The following is an 18280-nucleotide window of genomic DNA, read 5'->3' as shown; positions in this document are numbered from 1 at the left end:
TGATTGGGGCGGGGGTGTGGGGAGGGGCAGTTGAAAGGGTTGGAGAATGGGACACTAGGCTAGGAAAAATGCGTTGCTATGGCACCCGCGGGGTGGGGGGCGGGGGCGGGGGAGTGGCGTTAAGGGACTGGCCTGGCGGGAGTTAGGGGAGGAGGAGGGGTGGGGGCGATGAGGGGGGATGGGCAGGAGGGTGGGGCGGCCCCCGAGGGGCGGGTCCTGAGCCCCTCCTGCATAGCGGGGAAATAAAGGCTCCCTGAAGTGCTTCCTCTCCTTCCCCCGACCTCCTCCTTTCAGGGAGGGGCGGAAGTGACGTGGCACGGGGCGGGTCCGTCCACGCACAATGGGCCATGGAGTTCTCGTTCGATGTGGATGCGCTGCTCCCGGAGCGGATCACGGTGCTGGATCAGCACCTGCGACCCCCAGCCCGCCGACCCGGAACCACAACGCCGGCCCGGTGACATCTCAAACCCGCCCCAAGGCCCTTCTCTCCTTGTTCTTCTAAAAAACCTGGTCCAGGCACCACGCCCCCTTCTCACTGACTAGTGACCTCCTTTTGTTGCTCTGGCTCAACCTTCTGGTGACCTTTGACCCTAGACCTAGTGGAGTTGATGGGCACTTGCATCTGTGACCTTTCACTCCTTGGCCTGATTTGTTCTAACCAAAGGATGTGGTTGACACGCCCTTCCTGCTTCCCCACAATAAACCTCAGGGAGGGGGGAGTGTAATGTATTGAAAAAGAGGTGTGGCAGAAGTTTGGGTTCCAGAAAGGTGGGGTGGAAAATCAGATCGGAGGTCTCCAAGGTAAGGTCAGAGAGTCTTAAGTGCTGAACCTGGGTTGAGCTTGTGGCCAAGGTTCCCAGGACCCTCTAATTCAGTGAGTATCTGACTCTTTGTTTCTTTTTTTCTGTAGTGTTGATCTGCAGCAGCAAATTATGACCATTGTAGATGAACTGGGCAAGGCTTCTGCCAAGGTATTGGGGAGTCTTTAGATGGAGGGGCTCTCTGGGGCCAGTAGATAAGGGAGGCATAGGTCCTTTGAAATGGACTTGCAGAAAGTCTGTCTATCTTCCCGGCAGGCTCAGCATCTTCCTGCTCCCATCACCAGTGCATCAAGGATGCAGAGTAACCGCCATGTCATGTATGTGCTCAAAGACACTTCAGCGCGACCGTGAGTGCCAAATGCCCTTCCATCCCATACTTGATTCCTTCCTCCCCCAACCCCTCTTCCTTTTTTGACTCTCCCTTACAAATAGTTGCTACTAGCTTGTTTTACTATTTTCCCCATCCTACAGGGCTGGAAAAGGAGCCGTTATCGGCTTCCTTAAAGTTGGATACAAGAAACTCTTTGTACTGGTGAGTATTACTGGAAGCTGAGAGTTCACATGCCTTGGCTTCTGAGAATAAAAGTGCTGGGAGTTGGGAGGTGGCAACGATGTCTGGGTCCTAAAAGGTACTTGTTTTTCTTTATCTCGTAGGATGATCGTGAGGCTCACAATGAGGTAGAACCACTTTGCATTCTAGACTTTTACATCCATGAGTCACTTCAGCGCCATGGCCATGGGCGAGAACTCTTCCACTATATGTTGCAGGTGTCACTTACTTATCTTTTCACCAGTCCATCCAAAATAGAGATCAAAGGCCCCTTTGCGCTGAGCCCTTCCAGAGGCCTTGCCTTCCACCCTCCTGCCTGCCATGTTCCCATATCCTCCTATTCCCTTCCCAGGCTGCTGGGTTCCTGTTGGCATGCTCTCCCCCCACCTTCTCCTACCCTGAGTCTCCTGTTCCCTGCAGAAGGAGCGAGTTGAACCACACCAACTGGCCATTGACCGACCCTCACAGAAGCTGCTTAAGTTCCTGAATAAACATTACAACCTGGAGACCACAGTTCCACAGGTTAGAGGTTTCAGAGGGTAGATCCTTACTGATCCTTACTAATGCTCAGCAAAGAAGTGGCATCTTCCAAGCACTTCTTATTCCCCATTATATAGGATTCATTTCATACAGCTAAGCTCTTCCTTTTTTTTTTTTTTCCTTTTTTTGTGGTAACATCTCTCATTCTGCAGCTATTCATAGTCATCTATTTTAATTTTTTGCTGTTCTGTATACCCAGTAATATGTTTGTGCCCCAAACATAGCCAGCTCATTTGCATCTCCTTGTTTTTACAGAGGTCTTTACTCAATGTTTATTAAGGCCCAGAAAAGTATATATTTCTTATCCTTTGGGAGGTTTGGCTTTATATGGAGAATGTGGTTTGCGTATAAGTAAATACAGTATAACGTTACTAATGCTATCCATTCATTTAGCAAGTATTTATTGAGCACTTGACACTGTTCTGGACACTAGGAATACTTGACAAAACAGATAAAAGTTTCTGCCCTTGTGGAGCTTATATCCTAGTTGGTGAGACAAACATAATGTATGACTATGTAGTATGGTTGATGATACGTGCTCTGGAAAGATGAGAGCCACTAAGAAGGCTTGCGAGTACCGCTGTGGGGATGGGAGTGCATGGGCTTGTGAGTCAGATAACGGAGAGTGCAGAGAGGGCATCCCAGGCAAAAGGAATGGCTCGTGCAAACTCCATGAGATGGGGATGTGCCTGAGCAAGTGAATTGGCTGGTGTGGCTACAGCAGCAGGATTGAAGGGGAGTGTGTAGATTAGATCACGCAGCAGCGGGGGAGGAATAATATTTCCAATCTGACAGGTTATTGTAAAGGCTTTGGCTTATGCTCTGAGTGGAAAGAGGAGAGTCATAGTAGGTGTTTGAGCAGAGGGATGATACCATCATACTTTTAGCCAGATCACTTTGGCTGTTAAGGATAGGAGCAACTAGACCAGTTAGGAGGCAACAATCCTGATGAAAAATGGTGGTGGCTCAAACCAAGATGGTAGCAGTAGAGAGGGTAAAGGGTGGTCAGATTTTAAATATTTTGAAGTTAAATAAGATTTCCTGGTAGATTATCTGTGGAAAAAGAGAAAGAAGGAGGGAAGGATGATCCCAAACTCAGCCTGAGCCATTGGACAGATGAAGTTTCCGTAACAGAGATGGTAGGTGGAGCAGCCTTGGGAAGATATAGTAGGAGTCCACTTTGATTTTGTTAATCCTAGGTTGAGTAGACAGTTGGGTACTTCTCTGGAGTTTAAAAAGAGAAGAGGTTTGGAATAGAAAGGTCTCTGCATACATAGGGTATTGAAAGCAGTGAGGCAGAATGAGGTCACCAAGGAGTGAGTATAGAGAAAGAGAAATGGTTCAAGGACTTGAGCCCTTGAGTACTCTTTTTTTTTTTTTTTTTAAGATTTTATTTATTTATTTGACAGAGAGAGACACAGCGAGAGAGGGAACACAAGCAGGGGGAGTGGGAGAGGGAGAAGCAGGCTGCCCGCTGAGCAGGGAGCCCAATGTGGGGCTCGAACCCAGGACCCTGGGACCATGACCTGAGCCGAAGGCAGACAGACGCTTAACAACTGAGCCACCCAGTACTCTTTTAAGAGGTGTCATGGAGCAGGAGAACAGCACTAGTGAATTAGATGAAAATTTTTAGGTAGGGTGCCCTGGAAGGCCAGTGAGGAAGGTGTTTCCAGGAGACAGAAATGGCTTACTGAGTAAAATGCTGCTGATCAGTGAGGTCAGAAGAGGCCTGAGAGGTGACCATTGTATTTAGTCACCTGAGGCCACTGGTGATCCTAATTAGCCTTTTCCCTGCAATGGTGGGTGGAAGTCTGCATGGATTGGTTAGGAGATTGAGAAGCTAGGAAGTGGAGATAACAAGAATAGGCCACTCTTTTAAATGCTGATTTAATGGGGGCACGTCGGTGAAGTGTCTGACTCTTGATTTCAGCTCAGGTCATGATCCTCAGGGTCCTGGGATTGAGCCCTGTGTCTGTCTGGCTCCATGCTCCACGGGGAGTCGGCTTGAGGATTTCTCTCCCTCTCCCTCAGCCCCTCCCCCCACTCGCCCTGCAAGCTCATTCTCTCTCAAATAAGTAAATCTTTTTTTTTTTTTAAGATTTTATTTATTATTTGAGAGAGAGCGTGAGCGCACAAGTGGGGTGAGGGGCAGAGGGAGAAGCAGGTTTCCTGCCCGGCAGGGAGCCCAATGCAGGACTCAACCCGAGAACTCCGGGATCGTGACCTGAGCCGAAGGCAGGTGTTTAACTGGCTGAGCCACCCAGGTACCCCTTTCAAATAAGTAAATCTTAAAAAAAAAAAAAAATGCAGCTTTAAGGGGAACAAAGAAAAAGAGCAAGAGCTAGAGGGGAAAGTGGATTAAGAGAGGGTTGATTGTTTTCAGTTGGAAGAACCAACAGCATAAGAATGCCTTGGTAGAGAGAAAATGTGATGATGTCAGAGAACATGAGGAGAATTGCTGAAGCAAAGTCATGGGCAGGAGGGGTTGGGATTGGGTTGACAAGTTTGCCTTGGATTCAGAGCATGGACAATATGATTTGATTGATGTGCTTACAAAGGAGGTATAGAGACATGGTGAGTGCTACCTTGGGGTGGGGATTGGGTAAAGGAAGGCTTGACTTAAGCTTAATCTTGAAAGGTGAATGTCATGGGGACAGTGGACAAGTGGGCAGGCTAAAGTGCATTTCATATACAGGAACCAGCATGAGCAAAAGCAGATAGGTATTCAATTATCTTCTGGGGTATTGCAGGCAGTTTGGTGTGGCAGGAGTGCTGGGCATGTGCTTGTTTCTGGAGGAGGGTGGGTGGCTAGACAGGGTCAAGGCAGGAAACAGGCAGGGTCTATTTATACTTAGAATGTCCTCCCCTTGTACATTGTTCCATTAAGAGGCAGTGAAGAGCAGTGGAAGGAGCACAGTATTAGGCATAGCCAGGTAACCTATAAGACCAAAACATAGAGTATAAATAATCATGTAAACAATGATTCATGAGCTCTGTGTGCTATCTACATGGATCATCTCAGTTGATCCTTATACATCTCTTTGAGGTGGGTACTTTTATTGACTCCATTTGAGGTTTGTACAGATTTAATGACTTGACCAAGTTCACATAGCTAATAAGTGGCAGAGCAAGAATTTGAACCCATTGCCACTCTTTTTTTAAAAAATGTTAAACATTTTATTTATTTGTTTATTTCTTTTTTTTTTTAAGATTTTATTTGACAGAGACACAGCGAGAGAAGGAACACAAGCAGGGGGAGTGGGAGAGCGAGAAGCAGGCTTCCCGCGGAGCAGGGAGCCCAATGCGGGGCTCAATCCCAGGACCCTGGGACCATGACCTGAGCCGAAGGCAGCCACTTAACAGACTGAGCCACCCAGGCGCCCCTATTTATTTCTTTATTGCTATTTTTTAAATTTAAATTTAATTAATTAACCCATTGCCCACTCTTGATGACTACACTGTATTATTCCTGGCTGAACTGCTACAGCTAGAGTCTGGGGCTTGAGGCCCAGTTCTGTCACTTGTTAGCTACTTGGCTTTGGGCAGGCCATGTCTCCAAGCCTTTACTCTTTAACACAGGGACTCCAAGGATTGTTGTGAAGGCCAAACTGAATATGATAATATAATGAAATCACTCTGAGTCAATTACTAGTTATCAAAGTGGCACGCTGTCCTCCAGCATGTCTTCCCTTGACAGTTCCACCCATTTGAACCCTACTTAAAGCTTAGTTATTCTCAGTATTTGTATACTTAAGCCATTTGGCCTGGTGTGTATATGTGTGTATGTTTAAGCTTCTGTTTTGAAAGTTTTGGATGCCTCTTCTTCCCTGGTGTTTTGTGCACCCTGTCTCCATTAGCCTGGGTCCTGGGAGAACTAAAAAGTAGGGTACAGACTTTTGGTTTTTGAGATAAAATGCACTCTTTTACCTATCTAAAATACACAGTTCAGTGGTTTTTAGTATATTCACAGTGTTGTCTGATTATCCCTGCTAATTCCAAAACTCTTCCATCACACAAAGAGAAACCCAGAACTCATTAAGCAGTCACTTCCCATACCCCTTTCCCCAGCCTTTGTCAACCAGTAATCTGCTCTCTGGCAATTTGCTTATTCTGCACATTTTATATAAATGGAATCCTACAATATGTTTGGCTTTCACTTACCATAATGTTTTCAGAGGGTTCATCCATGTTGCAGCATATATCAGTACCACATCCCTTTTTATGGGTGAATAATATTCTATCATATGAATATACTACATTTTGTTTATCCATTCATCAGCTGATTCACATTTGGTTGTTTCCATGTTTTGGTGATGAATATTTGTAAGATTTTGTTTGCACATATCTTTTCAGTTTTCTTGGGTATATACCTAAGAGTGGAATTACTGGGTCATATGGTAATTCTTTTAATTTTTTGAGGAACTGACAGAATGTTTTTCCACAATGACTACAACATTTTACATCCTCTACCAGCAGTGTACGAGTATTCCAATTTCTCAACATCCTCACCAACATTTGTCATTTTCCTTTTTTTTTTTTTTTTTTAAGATTTTATTCATTCACTTGGGGCGCCTGGGTGGCTCAGTCGTTAAGCGTCTGCCTTCGGCTCAGGTCATGATCCTGGCGTCCTGGGATCGAGCCCCACATCGGGCTCCCTGCTCAGCGGGGAGCCTGCTTCTCCCTCTCCCACTCCCCCTGCTTGTGTTCCTGCTCTTGCTATCTCTCTCTCAAATAAATAAATAAAATCTTTAAAAAAAAAAAAAGATTTTATTCATTCACTTGACAGAGAGAAAGAGAGCACAAGCAGGGGGAGTGGCAGGCAGAGGGAGAGGGAGAATCAGGCTCCCCATGGAGCAGGGAGCCTGACATGGGCCAATCCCAGGAGCTGGGATCACAATCCGAACCCGAGGCAGAAGCTTAATTGACTGAGCCACCCAGGCGCCCCACCTTTTTTTTTTATATTTTAATTAGCTATGGTAGTGGGTATGCACTGGTATCTCTTTGTAGTTTTGATTTACATCTCCTTGTTGACTAATGATGTTCAGCATCTTTTCAAGTGCTGATGGACCATTTGCATATCTTCTTCAGAGAAGTGTTTATTCAAGTCCTATGCCCATTTTTTTTTTTAAGTAGGCTTTACACCCAGCCTGGAGCCCAACATGGGGCTTGAACTCATGACCCTGAGATCAAGACCTGAGCTGAGATCAAGAGCCAGATACTTGACCAACTGAGCCACCCAGGCACCCTCCTTCTGCTTACTTTTTTTTTTTTTAAAGATTTTATTTATTTTGACAGAGAGAGACACAGCGAGAGAGGGAACACAAGCAGGGGGAGTGGGAGAGGGAGAAGCAGGCTTCCCGCGGAGCAGGGAGTCTGATGCGGGGCTCGATCCCAGGACCCTGGGATCATGACCCGAGCCGAAGGCAGGCGCTTAATGACTGAGCCACCCAGGCGCCCCCTTGTGCTTATTTTTAAAGTGTGTTCTTTGTTCTTGAGTTGTAACTGTTTTTTATATGTTCTAGATATAATACCCTTATCAGATGTATGATTTGCAAATATTTTTAAAAATTTTTTATTGTTATGTGAATCACCATACATTACATCATTAGTTTTTGACGTAGTGTTCGCAATATTTTTTCTATTCTGTGGGTTTTTTCATTTTCTTGATCGTGTCTTTGGAAGTACAAAAGATTTTGCTTTTGGCGAAGTCCAGTTTTGTTTTTTTTTTCTTATGTTGCTTATGCTTTGGTGTCATATTTAAGAAACAATTGCCTAATCCAGGTCATGAAGATTTTCCCATTTCTTTCTTTTTTTTTTTAGAGAGAGTGCATGAGCAGGGTGGGGGCGCAGAGGGAAAGAATCTTAAGCAGACTTCTAGTTGAGCGCGGAGCCTGATGCGGAGGTCAATCTCATGACCCTGAGATCATGACCTGAGCCGAAACCAAGAGTCAGCCGCTCAACTGACTGAGCCACCCAAGCACCCCCGCCCCCATGTTTCCTTCTAAGAGTTTCATAGTTTTAGCTCTTGACAGTTAGATCTTTGAGGTGCCTGCCTGGCTCAGTCTGAAGAGCATGTGACTCTTGATCCTCCAAATTGTGAGTTTGAGCCCCACATTGGATGCAGAGATTACTTAAATAAATAAACTTAAAAAAAATTTTTGAAACCCAAAACATTTAGGGTCTTTGACCCAGTTGAAATTATTTTTGTCTGATGTGAGGTAGAGGTCCACATTCATTACCTTGCATGTGAATATTCAGTTGTCCAAGCACCATTTGTTAAAGAAGCTGTTTTTTCCCCCCATTGACTCGTATTGGCACTCCCTTGAAAATTGACCATAGACACATGGGTTTATTTCTGGACTCTATTCATGCCATTGGTCTGTATGTCTAGCTTCAGGCCTCTTCCATACCATTTTGATTGCGATACCTTGTAAGTTTTGAAATCAGGAAGTGTGAATCCTCCAAGATTGTTTTGGCTATTTGAGGTCCTTTATAATTCCATATCAACTTTTAGGATCAGCTTACCAGGGTCTGAGTTTTTGACTGAGTCTGTCAACAAGGACAGGAAGGCTGGCTTCTGTTCCTCCCACTGTGGTTTTTATGGGACCAGGTTGTGTCCCCGTGTAGTGGTGAATGGCTGAATGAACAACATATATTTCACTTGTTTCATCTCATAGGTCAACAACTTTGTGATCTTCGAAGGCTTCTTTGCCCATCAGCATCGTAAGTGTTGGCCAAGTAGTTGGGGTGAGGGGAAGGACAGGTGGATTCTTGATCCCACTGGCACCCTCACTGAGGGGCACCACCGCTTCCTTCTCACAGGGCCCCCTGCTCCCTCCCTGAGGGCATCTCGACACTCTCGCGCTGCCATGGTTGATCCTACACCCGCTGGTAAAGCTGCAGTGAATGGGCGGAACTGTAGGCCATGGTGGCTAGTTCCTCTGGAGGCCACAGGGGGCACAGTGCAATTGTGGGCAATTTGGGAGAATTCTCAAGCAGCCCAAGTCTCCAGCAGTTGTTACCCATCTGCTTTTGCCCTCATGAGCTTAGTACATCTTACACTTGTCAGAACTTTTAACTAAGTGAGCTCATTGGGACCTGTTTGATGATTGATATTGATGTGGTCTCTTGCCGCTTCAGGCCCATCAAAATAGGCCAGGGTCACCTTCCTTTGCAGACCCCTCAGGTTTCTGTCAGTCAAGGGACAGACAAGTGCGGTCAGCCCTTCCATTTCCAGTCATAGAATAGTGACATGAATGGTCCAAAGTTAAATATTAGTTTTAGAAAATAACGCTCAGATTTTATAATATTTCCAACCAAATAATGAAATTGATCTGGAGAAACCAAATCTAGGAGGTACTGAAATGCTGCCCAAGCTCCCCATTCCCTCCTCATACACACATATTCCCTGCCAGTCTGAGCCCCACTCCTTCCTCACTGCCTCCCACAGCTTGCACAAAAGTGCCCCCATGCTGAGCTAGCTGGCTTTGTGGCTAGCTCGCCCCTCCTCCGTAGCCAGGAAAGGGAGTAACCACTACCCGAAGAACAATCTGTTACCATTACTAGCTTTGACCAGTGTCGGGCACTGGGAGGCAGTTCATATCCAGGACTTGCTTTGCTTGCCAAGGCCTCCCCCATCCAGCTCCTGCTGACTACAGGCTGTGAGAGGGAGTGAGGGCCCACAAGGGCGGTGAGGGCCCAAGCCCACAGGGGAGGGGACCATGGATAAAGCTTAAGTGGATTTGCTGAGAAATCTCTCCTTTGCCACACACAATAGAGAACCTCTTGAGAGGGAAAGGGAGGGAGCAAATAGAAAAGCGAGAGCATGGGAAGCAGAGCTTTGGATAGTATGTTAGCCTCCCATTTACTCTGCTAACTCCCAAGTGTCTTTGTTTTCTCCTCAAACTTTGTTTTTCCTAATAAAGCTTCAATCTTGCCCTAGAAGGAGAGGTTCTGCCCTACCCTAACCTCCCCTGATCTCTCCAAAGCAATTCCTAATTAACCAAGGACTTTGTCCATCTCATCTAGAGGGCCCGGCTGGGACCATTCCACTGCCCCAGAATCCCAGGGGGGCCTGACAGCACCCACTGACAGTAAGAGCTTGCCTCCCTTAGCCACCTTTCTCCTGCATCTCCCAGGCCCGAGTCTCCCCCTAGAACTTTTCCCCCAACTCTGCATTTGGCCTGCTCCTTCTGGCTCCCCTCAAAAGTGCTCCAGCATTTCCCCTGAATTCCCTCTTGGCGTGAAGGCATTGCCACAGCTTCTGCGATGGAGCTGAACTGAACTCTCTCTTCCCTCAGGAGGAACTGTGGTGTGAGGGAGCAGAGGTTTGGGGTCAAGGGGGTAGTAGCTGGGAGGAGGGGTGCAAAGTATATCTTCTAATGCTTACCTTGTCTGTGTCCTGTCCACTGTCAGCTCCAGCAAGAAAGCTGCCACCCAAGAGAGCAGAGGGAGACATTAAGCCATATTCCTCTAGTGACCGAGAATGTAAGACTCGGGTAGGGTGGCTGGGCTTGGGGGCCTTAACCCAGGACAAGTAGTTCTCTCTAAAGGCTCTGATTTCTCTTTTTTCTACCCAAATCTTTGCTGTCATCACTCTCTTCTCCTTTTTCTTCTTTCTCCGTCTTGCTCTGTATTTTCCCTCTTGCCAGTTCTGAAGGTAGCTGTGGAGCCTCCGTGGCCCCTGAACAGGGCCCCTCGCCGTGCTACACCTCCAGCCCATCCACCCCCCCGCTCCAGCAGCCTGGGAAACTCACCAGAACGGGGTCCCCTCCGCCCCTTTGTGCCAGAGCAGGAGTTGCTGCGTTCCCTGCGCCTCTGCCCCCCACACCCTACCGCCCGCCTTCTGCTTGCTACCGACCCTGGGGGCAGCCCAGCCCAACGTCGGCGCACCAGGTAATAGGAGTTGGAGGGTTAGGGAGCCTCAGGACTGTCAAAGAGGGTGTTAGCAATGGCAAAGGGCAGTTTGGATCTGCCAGAGATGAGAAGCAATAGGACAGGGGGATTGGAGAGTCCTGACACCTTTTGAGAAGAGTATATTGGACCAGATTTGTGGGAGCAGTCTGGAAATAAGTTACATGAAGGAGTACAATAGTACTTTATATGGAGTCTAGGGACTCTAGTTTTTAAAGTGAGAGATGGGAGAAAGGATAGGAATAACAGATCCATTGGGTTGGGGGGAACTGAGTCTCTCGTATTGGGGAAATCTTGGTTTAATGCTTACTGGGAAGATGCAATGTTTCTGACAATTTGGGGAGCCACTGGCCTCATGTTAGTCCTTTGTATAGCAGGAACCCATCCCAGCAGAGTGGGCATCTCCTTGATTTCTCTCCCTAGCTTTCTCTTCACCTCTGACTTCTCTTTCTGTTTTTCTCTCTCCCCCATTTTCCCTTGCCCTTTCTCCTGTCCATAACACCCTTCCACAGCTCCCTTCCCCGCTCTGATGAGAGTCGATACTGACAGATAGTTACCCCCTTCCCTCCCTGGGAGACCTGGGGTAGGCAGAGCCCCTTCTCCCTGAGAACCCCAGGTCCACTCTTCCATTGTAGTCCCCAGGTTCCAGTGGAACCTGACAGAGCTCCTAGGATTCCCTCTTCCTCTTTCTTGGGCAAAGGTGTTGTCAGGGTCCCAGGTGGCCTAATACTTTGTAGCTTTTCTTACTGTAGAAAGCACGCCTTTTTTCCTAAGTGGGCTCTGAACACTCCCACAAGATAGCCTGATTCGCTGCCAGATCCCTTGGTTGGGTGGCTCATACTCATTATCCAGAGAAGCACACTCTTGCTTGCTATTAGAATCTAGAACACCTTAGGAAGGTCCAAGGACCTCCTGTGCCAGGGAAACCTTTTAAGGAGTCTTGTCCATGGAGTAAATCCCATAGTCCTTCTACAGTGTTACTGGTGGCTCGAATACTGTTTCGTGCTGCCTACCACACTTACCTTCTCAGCCTGCTGAAGACAGCCAACGAGCTCTGCTTCAGAGCAGTTCAGTGATAAAGACAGTCCCCAAAGGGATCCACTCAACATTGCCAAACTCTTAATCTCCCCATTTTTTGTGTATGTGTCTGGGAACCCCTAAGCTGATGTCTGCTTTGAGGCTCTAAAGACTCCCCACACTTCTAAAGATACCACCACTTCCCCCAGATCCAGATTCTGTGAGGAAGTTTGTTTCTTGGCAGTAGATCCCACTGAGTATCCTGGGATCACTCTTAGCCATGTTTCAGAAGACAAGCCCTGAGTCTCAAGTATCTTGTTAGCTTCTGGGATCCTCTCTCGCATACACCCTGCCCCAGTAGGTAGGTGATTATATATTCCAGTCTTGTGAGATTGTCTCGAGGTGATAGGGGAACTCTCCTCTGGCCTTTCCTCCATAGCAAGAACCTTCCCCTGCTCCGTACCCAGGGTATGGACCATCTTCCCCCTCCCTACTCTCTGAATGTGTGGTAGATCAGGTACCCCCACCGTGTTCCCCCATCCCAGTACTTGGGAGCAGGATCTCCCTCTCTCCCAACTCCTTTTCCTTCTCCTTTTCAGTGTTGTCTGAATAAAGTGTGCATTCTTTTGTGTTTTTTAAATGGACATTTTCAATGAAAAAAAAAAATCAAAAAAACCCCAAACTTCAGGTCTCAGCCTCGTTTGTGTGTCACCTGATTTTTTTCCCTGGGATCCCTGGTCCTCTGATCTTCCTTACCTTTGTGATCTGCTGGATCTTCTGCGGATTCTGTCTCCTGTCAGCCCCTGGATCCCTCTGTATAGGCTTCTAGGCCTACTCCCCCATTCCCTCCAGAAACCTCCAGCTCTTCCCAGTGACTTCTACCCTTTAGTGTAGGCCAGCCATTGCTGAAATGTCAAGATTTAGCAACATCTCTGGGATCCACTTATTGTCTCCTGACTATTCCCTGAATTCCTCTTCCCATTCTGATTTCTTGCCCTCTCGCCCATCCTTGGACCTCTCTCAAGACAATTCCTTTTCCTCCTGAATTCAGCCTTGTCACTCCCTATTTCCCTCTGGTCTGATGTATCCTATAATTAAAATAACCATGTTTTCTAAACCAAACACCAGGGCACCTGGTCCAACAAATTTTTTTGCCTGAGTCTGGTTTTCTGGCATAACTTGGATCACATTTAGCCTTACTTTTAACACATTTGACCTTAACAACAACAAACCAGAACTGCTCCAGAAAGTCTTGGGGTATAAAATGAGCCCCCTCCCCTTTTCTGAGGCACAGCTTAGTTTAAAACCCCATAGGAATGGTAATTACCCTTCTGTTTTTCCTGTACTATTCCTTTCATTCCTCTCCTCTGATTCCCTCATACCCACTCATCTTTCTTCCTATAGCCTCTTCCCCATCATCTCCCATTTCTTCTACAGGGGGGCTCCCCCAGGGCTGGTAGCCCAAAGCTGCTGCTACAGCCGCCATGGGGGGTTGAATTCCTCATCCCCCAATACAGGTAAGTATTCATCCCTCTTTACCCTCAAATCAGGTAGGCCATATTCACTACCTACTCCAGCCTTCCCATGCACATGCCTGGTGTTTCCATAGGCAACCAAGAATCGAAGCAGGGGGAACAGGAAACAGAGAATAGGTGAGGTCTGAGCCCCTCCTCCACCAGCCTCCCACCACCTCTGACTCCTTTTCCTAACATCACTCTCAGCTCCTTTCTCCTCTGAACACCAGCTCCTCCCACAAACTGTTCTACCTAACATCCTAATATCCTGAAACCCTCTTTCCCCATAGGCTCAACTCGTGCTTACCTTTGGTACTGAGGGGTTTCAAATTTGGACGTAGCACTAATGGTTTCAGCCTCATACGCCATCATATGTCCTACTCTACATCAGGGCCCGACAGACCTTGAAGAGTCTCTGCTCTTAATTGCCACTTTAATATCCCTATAACCCACTCTCCATCTCCCTCCCACCTACCAGGTCTGCCAGCGAGGAGCAGGTCTTGTCACAGGCTGGGTCTGGGGAGGAACACATGCACACAGTTCCTCCTCAGGCCCAGGCCCTGCCAGCCCAGGCCTGGACAATGGGTGGGGACATATTCAACGCCAGGTTCATTCGAAACTTGCAGGACCGTCGCAGCACCAGGCCTTGGTGACCGCAACACCCCCTCACACCTTCAAAGTCAGTATTCTCACTACAGGAGGTCCAAAGCCCGCCCTCATAATGGATGTATTCATGCATTCATTCATTAATTCAACAGGCTTTATCAATGCCAAGTCACTTGTATTTTATTTTTAACCTGAGTAATAAAAGTATTTATTTTTATCAGGAGAGCTACTGGAAGTTGATTGTCATTATTTCAACCCCACCCCTCGCTCTTCGTTGTACCTGGTTCAGGCCCATTTTCTCCCAGGTGTTTGCGCAAGCGCCACCGCCAGGACCTAAATTACTGCGCAAGCGCTCTGAGACGGCCTCGAGAGCCGGCAAGCGCAGGCGCACTCACTGCGGACAAGTGCCTCACCGCCTCCCTGGAACCAGCTGCAGTGCGCAAGCGCGCAACATCTCCGTTTCCCTCCCTTCAGCCCCTTCAACCCCTACCCCCCCCTTTCCCCTTCAAGAAGCCGGCTCCGGGGCGCGCTCTGCCCTGTGAGGAGGCCAGAGGCCGGACACTGGAGGCGCTGTCTCCGCTCCCGTTAGATCATGTACCAGCCCAGCCGAGGGGCGGCCCGGCGTCTCGGCCCCTGCCTCCGCACGTACCAGGCTCGCCCCCAGGTGAGAGCAGAGGGGAAACGGGGAGGGAGGAGAGGGGGCGGGGAGAGACCCTCCTCAGAGCCGGCGCGTGGGGCGGAGCGCGCGCCGTTAGGCGCAGGCGCAGTGGCGTCCTATCGCCCCTTCTCACCTGTGCAGGGCGGTGCGTGGAGGGGCGAGGGGTCGCGGGGACTCCAGGACTGCGCAACGCGACGTGGCGTGCACGGGATGTTCTCCCGGGTCTAGGGCGTGCAGGCGGGGGTGAACCAGGGACGGTGGGGCGCGGCCGCATTTCGCCGGCGTTTCCGCGGTTACCTGTGCCTGGAGGTGATTTGAAGGACAAGGGGCGGAGAGGTTCGCAGCCTGGCCACGGAGCCGCCCCGGAATTCCCAGGTCCCGACCAGACAGACCTGCCGGCCGCCCTCTGCAGCCGGCGCATCTTACACCGGGATAGCGGTCAGGGCAGGAAGGCCGGCCTGGGTGGATCCGGTTCGGGCCCCTGCGTCGGGCCGGGCTAAATGGCCACGCCCCCGGCGGAGACGGCGCCTCGGGGACCGAGGTACCCGCAGGGCCAGCCAGCCTTCCCGGAAGTGAGACCCCCCCCGCCCCCCAGGGGCTCCCTGAGAGCGGAGGGACCCGGGCTAGGCCTGACTTTGGGTGACCTCCCGCCCGTCGCACTTGCAACGTCGGTAAACCAGAGGAATGGAGCCCAGCCTTTAACGGTCTCGGCTTGTTTGTGTCATTAGAGGAGCCCGAAATGATAGTAGCTTACATTTGCATACAACTTACAGATGGCGAAGTTTTATTTAATTTATTACGTCATATGGTTCTCAAAACAATTCAGTGTGGCTTCATCGTCCTCGTTTATAAGAGGACATTTATGAGATGGGCATAGGGAATGAGAGTGCCCAAGGTGTCACAATGTAATCAGAGCTAGGAGAAATGTCTTCTACTTAAAGTTGGATGTTTTTTTCTATCACAAACTTATCAATGGTGGAGTTTTGTTAAGGGCTACATCATTTCATCCACAGTACACTAAAATCTGTTGCTCCGTTCCTTTGTTCATTTTTCAAAATATTAGGATTCTTTCTGTAAGAGAGGTGTAACTGCCCCTAAACAGTGTTGGGATCTTAAACAAATGTAAATGTATTTACTAACGTTTTTGGGGAAGTACTTGTACCTGTTTCCTCTTGTTTTCAGTAGAGATGGAGATGAATTAATCCCATTTTCCGCCTGTCAGGAGGAGCAGGTGGGACTGGAAGTGTATTAATGAACAGAGTTTAGATGAGGGGGCATCAGGCAGCTAGATTCTTATATTTTTCCCTTTTATTCTTCCTCCTTAGGACCAGCTTTCTCCACGGGCTCTACCATTCCCACCCCTTTGGCCCCCCTCCACAACAACCACTTCTCCATCTTACCTTCTCTGGTCTCCCCCACCCCCACCCATCTGGCTGCTGCCTCGAGCTCCCCCACTACCTCTCCCTCAGATCCAGGCCCTCAGCTCACCATGGGTGGTTCTCCCTCCAGGAAAGGGGGAGGAGGGGCCAGGACCTGAGATGCATAGCGGCTGCTTGGATGGGCTTAGGAGCCTATTTGAGGGACCTCCCTGCCCCTGTCCTGGGGCTTTGATACCTTTCCAAGCCCCTGGGACCTGCCGCCCTTCCCCTGCCACTCCACCAGGAGATCCGAGTATGGAGGAACACCTGGCTGTCATGTATGAGAGACTGAGACAAGAGGTAAGTCAGCTTGAAAGTGGCTTTCATCTGCAGTGAGAAGGGATGTAGGTAATACTTGGAAGTAGAGGGTTAGTCAACTGGATTTTCTTGGAATTAACGAGGCAGGCATGTATATATCTTATAAACATTTCCCAAGGCAAAGATGTTCTTCAGTTTGGATTTAAGGGAAGTTAAACATGCGATGAGATGACTTTTTACTCAGAGGGGAGTAAGGAAGCATCAAAAAGAGAAAACTGAGAAGTAGGATCATCTTTTCTTTCTTACTGGGCTGATGCCTTCTTCTTCCACCTAGCTTCCCAATCTCTTCCTTCACTCCCACGACTATACTCTCTACTCATCGGATGTGGAATTCATCAATGAGATCCTGAACATCCGTACCAAGTGAGAATCCAGGCACGGGTAGGGCCTTGGGGAGGAAAAGCACCGCGTGCTTTCTACTTGATCTTTTTCATTTACCAGAGAAGGTCCTGCCACTTCTCACAACTGTTTCCCGTTCCCCAGACAGAGGCCAGTTTGGTTTTCTGATTATGCCATCATGAGCGATCTTTCCCATTCCTTCTTCCCAGGGGCCGGACATGGTACATTCTGTCACTGACCCTCTGCCGCTTCCTGGCCTGGAACTATTTTGCACAGCTTCGGTTGGAGGTTCTACAGCTGACCCGCCACCCAGAGAACTGGACCCTGCAAGCCCGTTGGCGGCTTGTGGGGCTGCCCATCCACATGCTCTTTCTGCGTTTCTACAAGCGTGACAAGGAAGAGCTTTATCGGTAAGAGGAAGTGAGAAAAGATCCAGTTTCCTAATCCTATCTTTGGGACTCTGGTCTAGTCTTCCAGACAATCCTTGATCTACCCTGACTTGACTGCAGGCTCCTTGAGGGCAGGGATTTTGTTTTCTCTATTTTAATATAACAGAAATCGGGGACTTTGAGTGTGTTAGGAAACCTCTAGACTCAGTTCCTTTTTGTACATTATGTGGCACATGGTAGCCATTCAAGTGTTTAGTGAACAAATGAAAATTCCTGTCTGCTAAGTTGAGCCTCACAACCTTAGGTAGAGTATTTGGTAAATTTCTGGCATAGAATAGAATCCCAGGAAATTGTTAGGCTCAGCCCAAACCAGTGATTCTCAAACTTTGCTGCATGGTGGAATCATCTAAGGATCTTTAAAAAATATTGGTGCCAGACATTCTGATTTAAGTGGGACAGGGTACAACCTGGGCATCAGGAGTTTTTGAGGAGTTTTCCAGGTGATCTAATATGCAGCAAAATTTAGGAACTATGGCTTAAACAAATGCTTGCATTAAACTTTGGGACCAGTCACCTCCCTCAGTAAGCCTCTCTTTTTCTCTTCACCAGGACCTATGATGCCTATTCCACCTTCTACCTGAATTCCAGTGGCCTCATTTGTCGCCATCGCCTAGACAAAGTGAGTCCTTAGGCTGGGTGGGGATGGGGTGAAGGTGTAGAACGTCCACCAACTGGCATTAACCTCTGTCCCTGCAGCTGATGCCTTCACACTCGGCCCCAACGCCTGTGAAGAAGCTGCTAGTGGGAGCCCTGGTGGCTCTGGGACTGTCAGAGCCAGAACCCAACTTACACTTGTGTTCCAAGACCTGATCCAGGAACTGGGGTGGAGGCAGCACTGAAGACTTCGCTATATACGCACAAGAGGAAGAGGTGGGGGCGGAGGCCGAGAATCTCAGGAGCCAGCTTCCTCCCCTCTTTATTCTTTTTTTGCCATCTCATGCTGTGTAAAGCTGCTGTGTAATTTAACTTGTAAATAATAAAGTCTAAGTGAATATATGAGAATTTCCGTGTCACCTTCTCTGCATCTCAGAAGTTCCCACAAGCTTGGAGCGCCTGGCTGGCTCAGTCAGTAGAGCAAACGACTCTTGATCTCGGGGTCGTGAGTGAAGCCCCATGCTGGGCACGGAGCCTACTTAA

General features: G+C 48.5%; 2 protein-coding genes across 11 annotated transcripts; both read left to right on the top strand.

Moving 5' to 3' along the window:
- The first annotated feature begins 289 nt into the window (after positions 1 to 289).
- Positions 290 to 14130, top strand: ATAT1 (alpha tubulin acetyltransferase 1). 7 transcript variants are annotated; one of them, XM_032424856.1, is made up of 13 exons: positions 290 to 454; positions 911 to 971; positions 1077 to 1168; positions 1293 to 1353; positions 1476 to 1589; positions 1792 to 1893; positions 8589 to 8634; positions 8734 to 8802; positions 10327 to 10398; positions 10563 to 10806; positions 13279 to 13358; positions 13451 to 13493; positions 13834 to 14114. In XM_032424856.1, the coding sequence occupies exons 1-13, from the start codon at positions 348 to 350 to the stop codon at positions 14006 to 14008; spliced, it is 1266 nt and encodes a 421-aa protein (XP_032280747.1). In that variant the 5' UTR covers positions 290 to 347; the 3' UTR covers positions 14009 to 14114. The 7 variants fall into 7 exon arrangements, with proteins under 7 accessions (XP_032280747.1, XP_032280746.1, XP_032280749.1 ...); XM_032424855.1 differs by having other exon boundaries at positions 8589 to 8802; positions 13834 to 14119; XM_032424858.1 differs by lacking the exon at positions 8734 to 8802 and having other exon boundaries at positions 13834 to 14113.
- Positions 14131 to 14386: 256 nt separating this feature from the next.
- On the top strand, positions 14387 to 18139 carry CUNH6orf136 (chromosome unknown C6orf136 homolog). Of its 4 annotated transcripts, XM_032424865.1 has the most exons (7): positions 14665 to 15160; positions 15805 to 15850; positions 15945 to 16337; positions 16630 to 16718; positions 16904 to 17104; positions 17693 to 17762; positions 17840 to 18139. In XM_032424865.1, exons 1-7 carry the CDS (start codon positions 15120 to 15122, stop codon positions 17951 to 17953), a joined length of 954 nt encoding a protein of 317 aa, XP_032280756.1. In that variant the 5' UTR covers positions 14665 to 15119; the 3' UTR covers positions 17954 to 18139. The 4 variants fall into 4 exon arrangements, with proteins under 4 accessions (XP_032280757.1, XP_032280754.1, XP_032280756.1 ...); XM_032424866.1 differs by lacking the exons at positions 14665 to 15160; positions 15805 to 15850 and adding an exon at positions 14387 to 14625; XM_032424863.1 differs by lacking the exon at positions 15805 to 15850 and having other exon boundaries at positions 14662 to 15323.
- Positions 18140 to 18280: the final 141 nt, after the last annotated feature.

This window comes from Phoca vitulina, unplaced genomic scaffold, assembly GCF_004348235.1.
Source record: "Phoca vitulina isolate PV1807 unplaced genomic scaffold, GSC_HSeal_1.0 scaffold31, whole genome shotgun sequence".
Lineage (NCBI taxonomy): Eukaryota > Metazoa > Chordata > Mammalia > Carnivora > Phocidae > Phoca > Phoca vitulina.
This window is presented reverse-complemented; position numbering and strand designations above follow the sequence as displayed.

What these genes read in the sequence shown, in the direction of transcription:
- ATAT1 (XM_032424855.1), top strand. Translation starts at nt 348, where the DNA reads ATGGAGTTCTCGTTCGATGTGGATGCGCTGCTCCCGGAGCGGATCACG. An exon ending in AAAGACACTTCAGCGCGACC is followed by an intron (nt 1,169 to 1,292) that starts GTGAGTGCCAAA and finishes CCCATCCTACAG; the next exon opens with GGCTGGAAAAGGAGCCGTTA. An exon ending in TTCCTCATCCCCCAATACAG is followed by an intron (nt 13,359 to 13,450) that starts GTAAGTATTCAT and finishes GTGTTTCCATAG; the next exon opens with GCAACCAAGAATCGAAGCAG.
- CUNH6orf136 (XM_032424863.1), top strand. Translation starts at nt 15,120, where the DNA reads ATGGCCACGCCCCCGGCGGAGACGGCGCCTCGGGGACCGAGGTACCCG. An exon ending in ATGAGAGACTGAGACAAGAG is followed by an intron (nt 16,338 to 16,629) that starts GTAAGTCAGCTT and finishes TCTTCCACCTAG; the next exon opens with CTTCCCAATCTCTTCCTTCA. An exon ending in GTCGCCATCGCCTAGACAAA is followed by an intron (nt 17,763 to 17,839) that starts GTGAGTCCTTAG and finishes CTGTCCCTGCAG; the next exon opens with CTGATGCCTTCACACTCGGC.